The sequence below is a fragment of the Camelus bactrianus genome, chromosome 31 (genome assembly GCF_048773025.1).
Source record: "Camelus bactrianus isolate YW-2024 breed Bactrian camel chromosome 31, ASM4877302v1, whole genome shotgun sequence".
Classification (NCBI taxonomy): Eukaryota; Metazoa; Chordata; class Mammalia; order Artiodactyla; family Camelidae; genus Camelus; species Camelus bactrianus.
The window spans coordinates 21,063,581-21,080,902 of record NC_133569.1 but is presented as its reverse complement, the minus strand read 5'-3'; the positions used below and the strand labels follow the sequence as shown (position 1 = coordinate 21,080,902).

The 17,322-nt window shown below is 35.4% G+C and overlaps 1 protein-coding gene across 4 annotated transcripts in view; it reads left to right on the top strand.

Annotated features, from left to right (window-relative positions):
* The window catches only part of PPP3CC (protein phosphatase 3 catalytic subunit gamma), a 68,142-nt gene that overhangs the window by 15,646 nt on the left and 35,174 nt on the right, over positions 1-17,322 (top strand). For all 4 annotated transcript variants that reach the window (XM_074355591.1, XM_074355588.1, XM_074355589.1 and 1 more), the window contains exons 2-3: positions 16,357-16,554; positions 16,869-16,993. In XM_074355591.1, the coding sequence (XP_074211692.1) occupies positions 16,357-16,554; positions 16,869-16,993 (323 nt within the window). The remainder of the gene's footprint in view (positions 1-16,356; positions 16,555-16,868; positions 16,994-17,322) is intronic.

The window sequence follows — 17,322 nt, the reverse complement described above, 5'->3', positions numbered from 1 at the left end:
GAAGATCTTCACTTTATTTACAGCACTGTATGAGCTGTATTTATCAAGCAGAGCCTTACTTATGAGGCTATGTGATGGCAGGTTAAGTGGTCCTTAAATCTGATTTTTCCCCCTTTTGGTGTGTGTTAATTTAATCATACAAATATCATTTTAAAATTTATTTTATTTTTTAATTTGATTTTAATAAACACATAGTATAATAAAAATTTTGTTCCCATTAGATATAAAGCTAATTATCACCTCTAACTGCTGACTGATTTAGATTCAGTTTCCAAACAGGAAGCGATTTTGAGTTTTGACGCAAAGATCTGTTGATGATGTGCTGGCGATCCATTAATGGTCAGTAATCTTTCTAGCCTTGTGGAAACAGGTTGTGAACTTTCCTCTCTGACAACCAGCAATACTCTGATTCCTGGGTTAGTTGCAACCAGACTGGATATTGGTGGTATTATTGTTCATTGATTCATTTATAATAGGGTTATATACATTTCTAACTTCTAATTTTATTTATTTTTTGAATAAGTAATACAATAATATGGTATAAAAATTTAAAAGGTATGTAGCAAAAAGTTTTCTTCCTGTCCCTCCCTCCCTAACTCTGGGCTACCAGTTCCCTGCCTAGGGGATGTTAAGCCTCCTCCCCAAAACCATGAGGAACACATCTGTTATCTTATCAAAACTAAGTTACATTTAGCTTGTTGCAGCAAGGATTAACATACTAGAATAACCGTGGGGCATCTCAGAAGGAAGGAGTTAGGAGGACATACAGGGTTTTAGGAGCTGAGATTAGTCAGGGAGTGATTTTAGGATGGAAGTTGGTAGTCAGGGCAGGGACTGGCTTGAATATGTAATTTAGGTGAGTTGCGGAAATAATCAATGGTTTTATCTTTAGTACACATGAGTCCCTGAGCAGTTACTGTCAGATAAGTTTGTCCATGGTACTGGAACATAATGAGCCAATGTTTAAAAAAAGTTAAGAGCTTTGATAATCTGCAGAGCACATTGTGGTTTGGTTCATTTGGTTCACTTTATCTGACTTTTAAGTCATAGTGTTTTTCTATTTCTTTTTTTTTTTATTTGAAGTATAGTCAGAATCAGTTTTTCAGCATTTGGGAGCAATTTGTGGTTTCTGTTTCGATTTCTCTCTTTGCTTCTGATCATTTGTTAACAAAGCTGGATGATTTACCATTTAGGGGAAGTGCTCAGTGAAGCTCTGTACCATTGTTAGGTTATGAATGTTTATCAAGCTTTTCATGGTAGTAATTTTGACCTCTATAAGCACCAAGCCATTTTGTTCTTTTTCTTAGATGACATCTGTTGAATCACTTGGCATAATGACTGATTGTACCATTTAAGACTCTGGAGATCACACATCCAGCATCTGTAACAAGATAAAAATCTCAAACAAGAATTACTAAAGTTTGAAATGATGTCCCATATATCCCATATCTTGTTTGGATCTCCCTTTGGTAACCAAGTCATTTTTTCCCCTTTAACTTGAATATGAATTATTCACCTTTGCCAGTATCTGAAGAATTAGTCCTGCATTTGGTGATTATCAAGGATAAAGGTCTTGGTAGTACTAAGAATAAAGGGCAGGGTGTTAATTGACAGTCTAGAATCTTGACCCAGCAGAAAGAGAAAAAAATAGCCAAGAGGATAAAGGGCAAATCATGCAAAGGGCATGGTAATCAGTGGCTTCTGGCATCTGGGAGATTGTGTTCTGTTGATCTTGGACATAAACAGTCTACTCACATTGTCTTCTGCTTTTGGACCAAAGCAGTTCTGGAAATCCTAGCTCAGTGTCTGTCCAAAGCAATGATGTCAGTAATATACATAATTAATTTATTCTCTCTAGTATTAATAAATACAAGAGCATGATGTATACCTTTACAGAAGTTCTTCTGGCATGTCTCCGCAAGGCTCTGTTCTTGATCTTTAGATTCTAGCTGGGAACTTCAGGTGAATGTAAGCAAGAAGCAGAAACTACTTGTAGATGTTGAAGTCTATAAGCTGTAGTTAATTTATTATATTAACCAGCCTTATCAGAATGGAAGAAAGTGGGATCTTCTATTAAAATGCATGATCCGTTTTATAAGGAGTCAGTCACTGATTATTCTGAAAGTAAGAATATGTTACGAACAGAGAGGACATTGACGAACCTCCAGGCCTTTGATTTATCCTATACAATGTATTATGAATTTCACCAATACAGGCTTATTTAAACCTAGAGATAAAATCTTTTTGTAGCTAGCTATTGTGTCAGTCTTTGTATATAAATATATCTTTAACCTGAAAGATGTGCAAACATTGAAGCATTATCTACTTTTTAACACATTTTACATGTACATGATTAATCTAGGAAGGCTGAACTCTTTTTGTTGGGTTTTTTATATTCTTTTAACCCAATTTTAATAAAGCAAAGAGCTCTCACAATAGTTTTGAGTTAATTAAAATTTGGAGAATGCCAAACAGAACTAATAATTTCTATAATCCTTTAAAAATATTTTTAATAAGGTAAAGGATCAAATCTTTGTGTTACCTAATGGTCATTTAGTATAAACCCAAAGATATTGTAGATGTGAGAAACATCTTCACAGCTTTATTATTCTGAATTTGGAGAAGAACAAAATCAAAGAGAATAGTTATGTGACAAAATGTAAGTCATGACTATCTGAAGGTTACAGGCAGTGTCTTTAAAAACACAGCAATAAGTGACAGTGTTTATTAGGAATGTTCACTTTTTTCCAAAAGTAAGAAACTTAAAAAAAAAAGATTTATGAATTTGTCAAAAAGCACAGAGTTAACAGAATATTTTGATGATTTAAAGAATGTCTTCTCTGGGCACAGAATATTTGCTTTTTTAACAGAAAGAAAATCAAATTCTAGTTTTACTCTATTTGTTTATTATTCATGAAAGAATTTGCATTAAAAGGATTTATAAGCCTTTATTCCTTATGATAAACCCCTCACATTTGACCAGATTCATTGAAAATTTTAACGTACTTTTTATTCACAATTTTTTTGTAGCTATTGCAAACCCAGACAAATAAAGTATACTTATTCTCAGACTTTCTAACCTTATGGTAAACTGTCTAATTTGTCTTTCAGTATATTCTTTTACATTTTGGCGCAATCAGAAATTTTTCTTTTTTTTTCTTTCCAGCTTTATTGAGATGTAATTGACATATAACACTGTGTGAGTTTAAGGTGTACAATGTGTTGATTTGATACACTTATGTACTGCAAAACGGTTACCACCATAGCTTTAGCTAACGACGTATAACACCATATAATTACCATTTCCTTTTTGTGGTGAGACAGACATTTCTTATTTTGAGACAAAATTATTCTCTTTATTTCTAGATGAGAAAAACACAGCTGATAATACGCAGTCACATTCCCGTCTTCACACATGTTCTTTATTCCTTCAAAATCAGTAATGAAAGATATTGATAAGGGTTAAAGGCTGGAAAAAAAAAAGTTAAAGGTTGAGTGAGAGGGAAATTCTGAGGGTGTTAGAAATTCCTACCACTTGAGTAACCTTATAACTTCCAGAGAGTTACGAATTGTAAGGGCGTTCCTTGTTTCTTAACGATTAATTAATCTCTAAATTCTTTTTAGGGTGATGCCAATTAGGCTTTTCCAGGTTTTGTATCTCCCAGGCATATCAAAATGTGGACCAATTGATGGAGATCAGGGAGGTCTACACAAGCCTGATTCTTCCATATGTGTTCTTTTTTTTATCTTGAGATTTGGGAAGTCTTTCAGGTAGGCCGTTTTAGAATTTGAATTGCATTTGGAAGCCTTCTCATATTAAAGAATGCAGACCACTGGGTATTCAGAGCTCTTGTTTCCTGTTGTGCTTTGAGGTGCCTCTCAAACCATTCTGTTCATGTAAAAGTTCCCCAATTGTAATTCAGAATTTTTCCTTAGTGAATTTATGCCATTTAATGAATATATTCATAATCTGAAAATGTGAAGGAGGTAGAGGAGACACAGATTCAGACTGAGAAAACGCCATGTGACCTGCCGCGATTGTTAAGGATGGCACTTTCACAACCGTATGTCTCCAGAAGACATGGAGTGACACCAAAGATAAGCTTCATCAACTGAGGGCCAATCAGAACCTCGGCTGCAGGCAGGCAGAATTCAGCAAAACAGCTGTCAGGATTATAAGGATTAAGGAAAGTCCTTAAGAAATTTTAGAAAAATTGACCCAATGCAGAGTGTGTCTAAAGATTCTGGTCTAATGAGACCTTCTGAACTTGTCAGCCTTTGGGACTGGCTGGAGGATAGACTTAATTAGGTCCACGCCTGTCGTCTGCCTTTGGATTTCCTCTTACACTCAAGATACTGAACAAGCAGACAGATAATAGGAATGCTGTTCATTAGGTAGAAGCCAGAGTTCACTCCTGAACAGCACAATCTGGTAAGACTGAAAGTCAGAGGACCCAAATATCACCTTGACCCTGAAGTACTTGGCAAAATCATTGAAGCTCAGGTAATTCACTGTTGCAGGCAGGGTGGCTTTGGGCAGGTGGAAATTAAGCGGTCTCATACGTGCACACTGTTACAGTCACGGGTCTCCTCAGAAACAAGGTCAGCTAAAGGATTTATTTGTAGTTGAAGAAAAAAATGGGTTTATTTAACTTGCTTCAACAAGCAGAGAGAACCAGAGGACGAGGGATCTTAACAGGGGAGGCAGTAAGAAAAGGCTACTCATCAGATACTGTTGATAGGTGAAAGACTCTTCTGGATTTTAGGGTGTAAGTTTGTATGTAACCTGGGCAAGGATTAGTTAGAATTTGTGAACTACATGAGTTGCTGGAACTCATGACGTTCTAGTGTTAGACCAGACCTAGTGTCTTTGCAGAGTTACTGTTAAATTGGTTTTCTTGAGATCTTATCTTGGAACGTATGGATCTGAAGGATCTGGTGTTAAAAAGAATTTGAGTTTAGATAGTCTGTGTTGCACATTGTGGTTTCGTTTTGGTTCAGTTTATCTGTTTTATGAGTCATAGTACAGTTATAAATTGTGACTTCCGTTTCGATTCTAAGAGGCAGTTGGTGTTAGTTTCTTGTGTATATAAAAATGTATTTGTGTTTGTTGAAAGGCCTTAGGAAAAAACTGACTTCAACAATTAAGTCTTAGTTTTCTATTGCTGTGTAACAAATTAACACAAACTTGGTTGCTTAAAACAACTAACATGTTTTTAGCTGGTAGTTTTGTGGGTCAGAAGTACATCGGTGGCATAGATTTCTCTGTTCAGGACTCAAAGGTTCAAAGTGCCCACCAGGCTGGGTTTTCATGTAGAGGCTCAGGGGAGGAGTCTGATTTTAAGCTCATTCAGATTGTTGGCAGTTCTTTGCAATGGTAGGAAAAGGTCCTTGTTTTTAGCTGGTGTCAACTGGGAACCACTCCCAGCTCCTAGAGGCTGCCTGCATTCCTTGCTCTATGGCCTCTATCTTCACACTAACAATGGAGAACTTGCACATCAAATCCCTCTCATGCGTCAGATCTCTGAACTCGTCTATATCTGACCTCTAGATCCAGATTTAAAGGTCTCCTCTGATGAGGTCAGGCCCACCTGGGTAATCTCCCTATTTTAAGGTCACCTGATATGGGACCTTAATTATGTTTGCCCACTTCCTTCACAGTGGTACCTAGATTATTGTTTGATGGAGTAACTGAGATAAAGTGTGTATATGCCATGGGCCAGGCATATTGGGGGTCCTGCCTCCTGCTAACACAGTGTCTTTGTATGTTTTGAAGCATAAGCCACAGAATTTCCTCTTTGTCATCTTAGTAACTCTTGGTTGTTTAGACGTATAACTTAAATTTGAGTTGAATTTTTGAATGTTACTGGTAAGAGTCAGTTTGGGGTACAGCTCTGCTGATTTGAGAAAAGCTTTATTTATTTAGGTGTAAAATTGATTAACATAGGGAAAGTTATTGCCAATGGGATTGCCTTTTTTGCGCTCGGCATCCATTACTTTTCTTTTAATAAAATTTTTATAAAAACTTGGAAAAGTTACAATGTAGGGCAAAGCAGATTTTAAAAAAAAAAAGCCACCTGTAGCCCAAACACTCTTGCTTATGCTTTCATCATTTTCTTCCAATTTTTATTGTTCACTTAAAAAATATTGTTATGACCATACAGTGTACAAAATAATTATATACTGACTCCTTAGATATATGTTTTTTTCCCTGTAATACAGGGTCATTGGCAAAAGTTAAAAAATAGGAACGTAGGAAGAATAAAATAATTCAGCACCTTGTTACCTAGCATTAATATTTGGGTATATTTCCTTACCGCCTTTATGAATGCATTATTTAGTCGCAATTCAGATCATATCATATGGATTTATTTTTAAGCAGAGTTAACACTGAAACATTTGTTGATTTTAAATGAGGCATTTGGCATATTTCTTATCACTTAGTATTTTTGTATCCCATCCTTTAAAAATGACTTCATTAATTCTGTATGAATTTTAGATTCATAAATATGCCTTTTGTTTTTAAATTTTTACGTATATATATATGTAGTTATAATCAATATTTTATAAAATAGAAAAAAAAAAAGAAAGTAAGAAAAAACTCCATTGTCTGTTCGAATTGACTCACTCCCTAAGGGTCCTGATGGGTAAAGAGTTTTCACTGTGTATTTTAAAATCATCAGTGGACCGAGGACGTCAGCATTTCCTCTGGCTCTTCTCCCCTCTTGCTCCTTGAGACAAGATACCATGGCTCTGGCATCCCTGTGGGGGACAGACGCTGAGAAGAAAATGCTTTGAAAAAGGTCTTAAAAGAACATTCTAGGCTTAGGGAAACAGAGCACCTTGTGCCTCCTCTCCCCTCTTCTCTTGGCTTCTTATCCTGACTGTAACGCCAGAATGTCTCAGCCAAAGATGCAGGCTGATACCGGGCCTCAGTGCAGTATTTCTCTGCTGAAACACTGATGGACTGGGCCCTCTCACTGTGTGAATTTTTTGAAGAATACAGAAGAATCATTATTTGAGTTACTTGGTAATGAAAATAGTTTGTTTTATTACTTATTACGCTTCTGCTTTTGAGGAGAGAGATGAGGTAAAGACAAATACTCTGTTTCGTAATTTTCCTTGCTAAGTATCCGCAATGTGATTTGGATGTGGTCATCAACCATGTCAAGAATGATTTCTGTTTTAACAGTGGAGTGGAAAAAAAAATCATTCTAGAAACACATTTCTTAAGATTGGGAAGGAACTAAAACAAAAGATGTGGCCATGAGTGGGAGTTTGATCTCTGAGTTGCATAATCTTCCTGAAATCAACCTGGAGTCTGGGGTTCAAGGTGAATAAAACTAGCCTTGAAAATCTTTGGTACCATGACTTCTACAGGTTTTTTTTTTTTTTTCTTAATTTTAATTCAACTCTGACTGAGTCAGCTAGACGTAAGTGTTTTTGTATTAAAAGTTTTTTTTTTTTATTATTGAAATATAATATACGAAAGTACACAGATCTAAGTGTACAGCTTGATGAATTTTCACAAAGGAAACATATTTGTATGACTAGCATCCAAATCAAAAAGCAGAACATGACCTACAGTAAGTGTGGAGGTCATTTTCTTTCAAGAAGGCTATGTAGGTGATATATTTTCTGAGTTCCTTTGATTTTGTGAATGTCTTTCTATGACCTTCATACATAATATAAATTATTTGGCTGTGTACAAAATTTACAAGTTACGACATTTTCTTTTTAGAGTTCTCCACATATTCTAATGATGTTAGAAATCTAACATTCTGGAAAAAACACTGTAGATGATGATTTAGGTTTTTTCTTTGTCCTTGTACTTCAAATTTTTTTTCAGGAATGTGCCTCTTGATTGGCTTTTCCTGGAATGCAGCAATTCAATTTAATGTATTTAAACAAGCCTTTCTATATAGCTCAGAAATGTTTTCTAATTTGAGTGTTTTTCCTGTTACATTTGTTCTAGGTTTGTTTTTTTTTTTTCCAGGAATGTCATTAACTCTCATTTTGGCTTTCTATCCTCTATTCTTTATATGTCATTGTCTCTCATAGTTTTCATATTTGTCCTTTTCCTTTGCGTTCCAGAAGAGCTTCTCCAGTTTGTCTTTGTTTATCAGCAGTTTCATTTCTGTTCTTTGCTTTCTGCTACCTGTTCTTCCTTATCAACCATCCTGCGTCTCATTTCTTCATTGCCTCCAGCTCCAGTTACAGAGGCCATGCCGTCTTGTTTTTTTGTTTTAGTTTTGTAAAAATGTCTTCTGAATCTTGCCATTTTTTAAGGGAGGTGGGGGGAGGTAATTAGGTTTTTATTTACTTATTTGTTTAATGGGAGTACTGGGGATTGAACCCAGGACCTCATGCGTGCTAGGCATGTACTCTACCACTGAGCAATACTCTGCCCTGCTGAATCTTACCAGTTTAAATGCTGTGCTTTTTCATTGAGTCTTTTGAGGTGGTATTCTCTTTCCCTTGCATGCGGAATTTTTTTCTTTTAACTCATGATCCCAAGTGCCTGTTAAGTGTTTGGCACATTACTTAATTTCGAATTAAGTAATCTTGAATTATGCCTGGGCTGAGATCCCTTGAAGCCTAGTTCAGCTGGGGTTATTGACTAGAACACCTACCCTGCTGGAGCACAGGTGTCTTAGGAGACCAAGGGAAGAAGCTGAGAGTCACTTCTGCTGCAATTTATTGGTTAAAGCAAGTCACTAACGCTAGATTGGAATCTAGCATAAGGGACTTGGTCTCCACCTCTTGATAGGGGAGGGGCAAGGTCACACTGCAGAATAGCACGTTGAGTGGGAAGTATTGTTGCATCCATTTTTGGAAAATAAAATCTGCCACAGAATTGTAACAGCAAAATACTTGAAGTTTAACTGAGATTTCCGAAAATTAGAGATTGGTTAAATAAATGATGATATGAGTAAGTAAATTATCATCTCTATCTATGAGGAAATATTTTATGAGTTTTTAAAGTATTTGTATGTATTTATGCATTAAGATATTATTTACCTTGACCAAAACTTTATTACTAGCACATAAAACAATACCTAACACAAAGTAGCAGTTCAATAAAAATTACTTCAATGAATACCTTGAAGATACTGGTTGAGTTGCCAATCATCCATTGTTTTTGTTGATAGTTTTTGTTTTATTCTGTGTCTTATTTTCATATATGTTTTAGTTAGAAGTTAAGAGACATTACATCAAGAGTTACTAGTCATTTTAAACTGGAAACTTGAAATTTTATTACAAAACAAGTGTTTTTAAAGCATATGCTTTATTTTTATCAATAGTTTATTTTTGCATTTTTATCCCTTATGTTTGTTTAGAAGGAAAAATTGTGAGTTTTTTAAACAACTGGCAAATCAGAAAATATTTAGTTTATAAACCTAATTACCTCCCAATAATAAAATTTTTTTAAAAAGAAAATATTTGTTTATACAATTTCTAATAAGGCATTCTAAATTATTTTGAAACATTTGGGAATGTATCGACTTTAATGTTTTCTCTGTAATAAATGAATAGATACTCTGATTTCATAAAAGGTTGGAAATATAGGATAGCCCATTTTTAAATGGACTCTGATTTTAAAGGTATTGTAGGTACTGTTAGAAGCATTGATGACTTGCGTTTTTCTTTTTCTTTTAAATGGAGAAAGCATGACAGATTCTCTTTTCAAGAAATGGCCAGAGCAGTATTTCTAGTCTCATAGGCTCTGAAACATAGGGAAAAAGCTCTTTGACATTGGTCTTAATGACGATTTTTAGGGTATAACATCAAAAGCATAAGCAAGAAAAGCAAAAATAAGTGAGCCCACATCAAACTAAAGCTTTTGCACAGGAAAAGAAACCATCAACAACGTGACAAGACAACCTACAGAATGGCAGAAATCAGGTCTCTGATAAGAGGTTGATTGACGCACATCACTGTGTAAGCTGGAGGCATACAGGATGATGGTTTGATTTACATATATTGTGAAATGATTATCACAGTGGGTTCAGCTAACATCCACCTTCTCATATAGCTACAATAAAAAGAAAAGATTCTCCTTGTAATGAGAACTCTTGGGATTTACTCTCTTAATGACTTTCCCATGTATCATACAGCAGTGCTAGCTGCAGTCATCTCTCTACATTACATTGCTAGTACTTATTTATCGTATCACTGGAAGTTTGTATCTTTTGACCACCTTACTCCATTTCCCCGCCCCACGACCCTCCTTTCCTGGTGACCATAAGTCTGATCTCCTGTTCTTTGAGTTTTGTTTTGTTTTTAGATTCCACATGTAAGGGAGATCATACAGTATTGTGTCTTTCTCTGCTTGACATATTTCATTTAGCATAATGCTCTCAAGATCCATATGTGTTGTTGCAAATGTTAGGACTTCCTCATTTTTTAAGGCTGAATAATGTTCCGTATATGTATCTCATAACTTCTTTATTCATTCATCCATCAGTGGACACATGGGTTGTTTCTGTGACATGTTAAATTTTAAATGCCTATTAGACATTCAAGTAGATACTAAATAGGCTGTTGGGTTTAAGGCGAGTTTAGGCTCATCAGTTTTTAGAAGGTTTATGATGAAACTCTTGGTTGTATTTGTACAAATAATTCTCTTTATGATCATATTGCAAATGAGTTATGAAATAAAGTCATTTTTACAATTCTTAGTTTCATTTTTAAAGATAAAATGCTGAATGATTTCCCCCTACTACTTACTGGAATGTTTATTTTTTATGTGGATACACTTTAAGTGGCCTTTTCTAGTATCATCTCTGAATAACAAGAAACTCCTCTACTCTTCAAAAAAGAAAAAGTACAGTAGTTTTATAACCCCTGAATTATCACAGCTCTGGATAAATGAGCTTTTGGTTCATAGTCAAAAAAATTTTTTAACTCTATGCTTGTGTTTTGAGATCCTTTAATCCCTCTGTTAACCCTCCTTTTATGTTGGTAGGGATTGTAGTTTGTAAAATAACAGGCCTATATTAAAGATGATGAAACCACTCCCCCAAATGACAATATGATCCAACCAATAAAGCAGTAACCTGAGGGCTGACACTACTGACACTTCGATATTTTTCATGTAAAAATGCCTGGTTTAGTTATTGTAATTTTTTGAAAAATAAAATGTTTGGAATTACTCACTAGCCTTGAAATCACTTGAGTACCTTTTCTTTGAAATTTGAAAAATTGTGCTAAGACATGGTTTTGGAAGGATGACAGCTTTATAAACGGAATATTTAAGGAGGCAACAACATACAGCCACAGAAATGAAGAAGGGAAACTTCCGTGTGTGGTGGTGAGTGGTTTATTTATCATTTGAAAGGATGCAAGAACTGAACCTCTTTGTTACAGTTCATATACTTCATAGTTGAAAGCATGGATTAAGACATTTAGAAGCTAAAACTTCAGAGTCCAAGTGTTTAGGTTGTGTTTTATTAGTGAAATCCTCTGTGTCTTTAAAGACAGTTTTTGTTACCGAACCAAACTTGGGTCTGCTCACCCTTGCGCAGTAAAGCCAGCCTTGACATTGGGTTGTGGTGAAAGAAAGTGGAGCATTTATTGCAGACGCTGAGCAAGGAGTCCAGGCAGCTACTACTCAGAAGGCTCCAGCTCCTCAGTGGCTTCCAGGGAAAGGTTTTTAAAGACAGGATGAGGGAAGAGGGTTGTGGGCTGCGTGATCAGCCAGTGGACATTCTTTTGATTGGTTGATGGTGAGGTAATCAGGAATCATCATCAACCTTCTGGTTCCAGCTGGTCTGGGTTCTCTGTGCTTGTGAACAGCATATAGTTAAGTTCTTCCACCCGGTGGGGATTTCAGTATCTGCAAAACAGCTCAAAGGACATGACTCAGAATATTATCTGTAGCCCTTGGGGAGGAACTTAAAGGTCCTTGACTAACTATTATTACTTTGTCTTGTTTGACTGTTTCCTTTTTTTTTTTTTTTTTTTTTTTTGCATTTTCTCATTTCTCTGATTAAATTTATTCTTTGGAACTCAGGAAAGGCCTAGGAGGCTAGTTTTTCTACAAAAAAAAAGGCAGGCAGAGAACCTGGGGAGGAGGGTTCCATTCCAGGACGGCCTCATGGAGTCCTACTCACAGTTTGAAATTAACTTGTCAGGTATTTAGGTTTAGAAAAAGGTCATTATCCACTATGAAGGGAGTGGTGAAGCCAGCTGAACATCATCTTTTGTATATATTAGACATAAGAAAATCTCTAAACTCATATATACATAGTATTCAAGTTTTGACTCTAGTCTTAACTCTTTTTCCCCTAAATCCACATTTATCCAAAACATTGTTACTCAAAAATGTGGTCCATGGACCAGTGTCAGTGCACAAATTGTTACTAACTGCAATAAGTAGATTGACCATTTAAAAACTATTATAGCAGTTTGACATTGACATATCTATGCATGTGATCATCTTTCTAGTAATTTATTTTTTTATTGAGATATAGTCAGTTACAGTGTCAATTTTTGATGTACAGCATAATGTCCCAGTCATGCATATACATACATACATTCATTTTCATTAAAGGTTATTACAACATATTGAATAGAGTTCCCTGTGCTATACAGAAGAAATTTGGTTTTTTATCTATTTTATACATAGTAGTTAACATTTGCAAATCTCAAACTCCCAAATTTATCCCTTCCCATTCCCCTTTCCCCCAGAAACCATAAGATTGTTTACTGTGTCTGCGAGTCTATTTCTGTTTCGTAGAGGAGTTCATTAGTGTCCTCTTTTTCCTTTTTTTTTTTTTTTTCTGATTCCACATATGAGTGATATCATATGATATTTTTCTTTCTCTTTCTGGCTTACTTCACTTAGAATGACATTCTCCAGGGACATCTATGTTGCTGAAAATGGCATTATGTTGTCATTTTTATGGCTGAATAGTATTCCATTGTATAAATATACCACAGCTTCTTTATCCAGTCATCTGTTGTTGGACATTTAGGTTGCTTCCACGTCTTGGCTATTATATATAGTGCTGTTAGTAATTTATTTTTATTGCCTTTTATAAAGTATAGTTTTCCACAGGTGGGCTCCGCAATGGGGTGCAGTTCCAACAGATAGTTTACAAAGCACTACTCTAGATCCTTTTTTTCACTCAGAAATTCTAAACTCCTGGGGAAGGATGTTAAGAGCAGTAAATGACGGCTGGTGAATGGAGATGATGATTATCTGAGATTAGTTGTGTCTTTACTTAGAATTCCCTTAACCATTTTCCGTTAACACCAGTTTTAGTGTGCCCAAGAGTTGCCTGGGGCACCTGTTAACAATGCAGGTGCCTGTGCGGGGATCTCCAGAGGTCCTGATTGCACAAGTCTAAGACCCAAGAATCTACGTTCTTAACAAACACGTCAGTTGATTCTGATTAATGTTGTTCCTGGTTAGGTTGTTTAAATCAGGATACTTAAGAGTAAAAGGAAGTACAATTAATAATTACACTAGGATAAAATAAATAAACTGGGGTCCTCGGCCGTATGGTTACTCCTCTATAACTGGGGCATATTTTTCAATGGAAGTTTAAAGTTTAATTGGAAAGTTCCTGCTATTTCCTTTCATTAACAGACTTAGCTGGATTTCCTTTAGTTTTCTCAGGATTATGGCTGTTCCTGCTCGTCTGTGAATCAACCTCAAGTATATTGTGTATAGAACTACCCAGTAAAAGAAGGGACATGGAATTCAGGGCTGCTAAACATAGCTGGGGGAACTTGAAGGGAGGTAGGACTTGTGCCTTTAAAGTTGAAGAGTCTTTTCTTCTCATTTGTAGGATATTAATTTTAAAAATAACCTTCACCTCAAAACTTAGGACTCTTCTGGAACTTTCTCTTGTGCGTGTTTTCCCAAGCCAGTCTTAATTCCGCTTAGTGTTCCTGGCTCAGCTGTGTCCCACTTCTCTTAGCTGGGCATAATCTCTTTGATCCATTTCAGCCTTGCTTTTGTTTTCATTTAACTAAGTGACTTGTTTACTTGTTTTTGTTTTAAATAAATTACAACTGGAAGAATTTGAGAGAAAGAAAAAATATCTTTCAGATTTCTTCCTCAGGAGCTCTTCAGGTTGACATCCCCTCTACTTAACATAACTTGATGATATATAAGAAAAATGGTTCCCTATTTGTAAACTGTTCTCTGATTACAGCTGAGTAACACTGGAAGAAAATTATTTTCATTAATAAGTAGTAATACTACTGGCAGAAGTCGAATACTGTCTGTGGATCTCTTGTTTCTCATGCTGCCTCTGTTACGATTTTTTTTTTTGTCAATTCCAGCATATTTGGTTTTGTATTATTTCTTTTTTTTTTTTTTTTTTTTTTTAGTTTTTTTTTAAAACCAATTTCTTTGATTTATAACATGGGCAATTAAAAACAAGCAGGGGTTCATTTCAAAACTGGGAAAGGGCAGATTTGACTAGCAGAAAATTGAGAATAAGAGTTTGAAGACCAAAAAGATAAATTAAGTATGAAAAGGGGGATGATTAAATCTTCCATTTCTCTATTTTTTGGATCACAATTTCAGAGAACTGGTGGTTCTCTCATCTACAAGGAATTAGATTGAGTGGAGCTCTTGATTTTGAGCCTCATGTAAATTTCTCTAAAGAAAGTCTCTCTAAGGCTTATACTTCTTAGTTATTGGTAATTCCTTCTGCTTTTTTATTACAAAGATTTCAAACATTACAACAGTAGAGAGAACAGTATAGTGAACTTCCGAATAAACATCACCCAGCTTTGACAGTTATTAACTTATTACTGGTCTCTTTCCATCCTATACTACTGCTCATTCCCTGTCCTCCCATTATTTTGAAACAAATCTCAAATAGCATACACTTTCATCTGAAAATATTTCAGTAAGAACCTCTAAACTATAAAAGCTTTTTTTTTTAATTGCTGTTTAGCACAACCATAGTACTATTACTATTTTACTAAAAATTTAAGTAAATTTGTTTAGGACTAACCCCAACCCTGTCTTACAGGCTCACCAATAAATAAATAAAAGAGTCATCATAATTTTTTTTGGTTTTATTTTAGATGAAGGTTATCCTATTAAAACAGTATATTGATAATCCATATGAATGACCCAAATTAAGACTAATTTTGTCCTTCAAATTGGGATACTTCTGAGAGTGAAAGGGGACACTACAGTTACGCTAGGAAAGCAGTTGAAATCTAGGACTGTCCTGGGTAAACTGGGGTGTATATGGTCCCCGACCTCAGGGTAATACTTGTTGGCTGGACAGCTGCTATCAGGTTTTCAGTAAGCTGTGAGCAGTCAGAATGAGTCAGATTGTAACTAAGGGCATGACAAAATTTACCGTAGGACTTTCTTTACTTGCAAATGATACAAAATGGTATGGCTAGATCAAGTCTAAAAACGTTTAAGTGCTGGTAGGTTTCAGCTTGTGCTTAATAACACTCCCATAAAGCTCCAAGTAGAACCACCAGACATAAATCATAAATTAAGATGAACCCCTCCTTTAAAACTTACAGTTTATAAACGTGTGGCTGTTAGATCACGGGGAATCTAAAGTAGACCACATCGTAAGGTAGGTAAAAGAAGGGATTATAGCCAATTTTACAATGTCAAAATTTTTTTTCTGTTAAAGTTGCTAATTTAACATGATTTTATATATAAACCTCATATCCAGTGTAAACTGAAGTTAGTTGTTAGCGTTTCCAGATTAGAAAACACAACTAGAGCTCCCACGTCTGCTCTTCTCAAGTTCATGCTCTGTCACTACAGCGCGTTGTTCTCTGGACGAGCTCCGTCTTGTAGTGGTGCTCTTGTTACCAGCAATATTTTAAGCAACTACCTTTTCATATATAATATGTACATACATTCGTAAGAAAATCTGTTTGATTCCCCTGATCAGGAACTGAAGTCAGACATCCAAAACGTGGTTTCATGAACATGGTTTCGTGTTCTTTGAAAGAAATAAAAGCCCATTTAGTGTTGTGATTTCTTTGCCTTCGTTTTTTTAAAAGCATAGTTTCATTTTTAACACCTTTTCCACAGATAGAAGATCCTCATATCTAGTCCCTTGTCTCACTTTCAGCTCATTTACTGAATCGACTTCAGGTCTTTCCTGTTTATGTGTAAAACATTATGGATACACGTATATCTTTTAAATGTCTTTGACTTTAACTCTGGTCTTTTTAAAAGTTAGAATTGATAATCTCTAATATGTAATATCTTTGATTTTTTCCCCATGTAGTTCTGGTGTTGTGGATGTGAAATCATGGTGATGTATTAGGTTTAATTTGCTACATAAAAGAAATGAGTTTATGGTTATTCTGTATACATTTAACTATTAATTTTTTTTCTCTTTCCAGCTGTCCCCTTTCCTCCAACCCAACGGCTTACTTTGAAGGAAGTATTTGAGAATGGGAAACCTAAAATTGATGTTTTGAAAAACCATTTGGTGAAGGAAGGGCGACTGGAAGAGGAAGTAGCCTTAAAGATAATCAATGATGGGGCTGCCATCCTGAGACAAGAAAAGACTATGATAGAAGTAGAAGCTCCAATCACGGGTATGAGAAGTATTTGCCCAGTGGTACTTAGATTTGAGCTAATTTGAGAAATGATGACAAATAACCAACTAAAATGTGTGATAATTATTCTAGGAATTGTGAGCAGTTTAGGATTGTTTGGTTTGTTTGTTATTCATTGAAGAAATAAAATTTAAAATGTCTAATAATTCCAGTAGGACTATTCAGTATTGGTAGATTTACTGTAATTATGGAGCAATCCAGTCAAAAGCTAGAGCAATTGAAGTTAAACTGTGGTCCCTTTCTCTTCTGAGATGTAATTTTTCACCTCACCTTATGTCTGTTTTTTTTCCTAGTATGTGGTGATATTCACGGACAATTCTTTGACCTGATGAAGTTGTTTGAAGTCGGAGGATCACCTAGTAACACACGCTACCTCTTTCTGGGCGACTATGTGGACAGAGGCTATTTCAGTATAGAGGTAAAAATTAAACGGGATGTGTTGGAACTATCATATTGTCTTTTTTTTAAGTATATTTTTATTGAAGTATAGTCAGTTTACAATGTGTCAGTTTCTGGTGCACAGCACAGTACTTCAGTCATATAGGAACACGTATATATTCGTTTTCGTATTCTTTTTAACCGTAAGTTACTACAAGATATTGACTATAGTTCCCTGTACTATACGGTATAAACTTGTTTATCTATTTCTTATGTAGTAGTTAGTATCTGCAAATCTCCAACTCCCAATTTATCCCTTCCTACCTTCTTCACCCCCTGGTAACCATAAGTTTGTTTTCTATGTCTGTG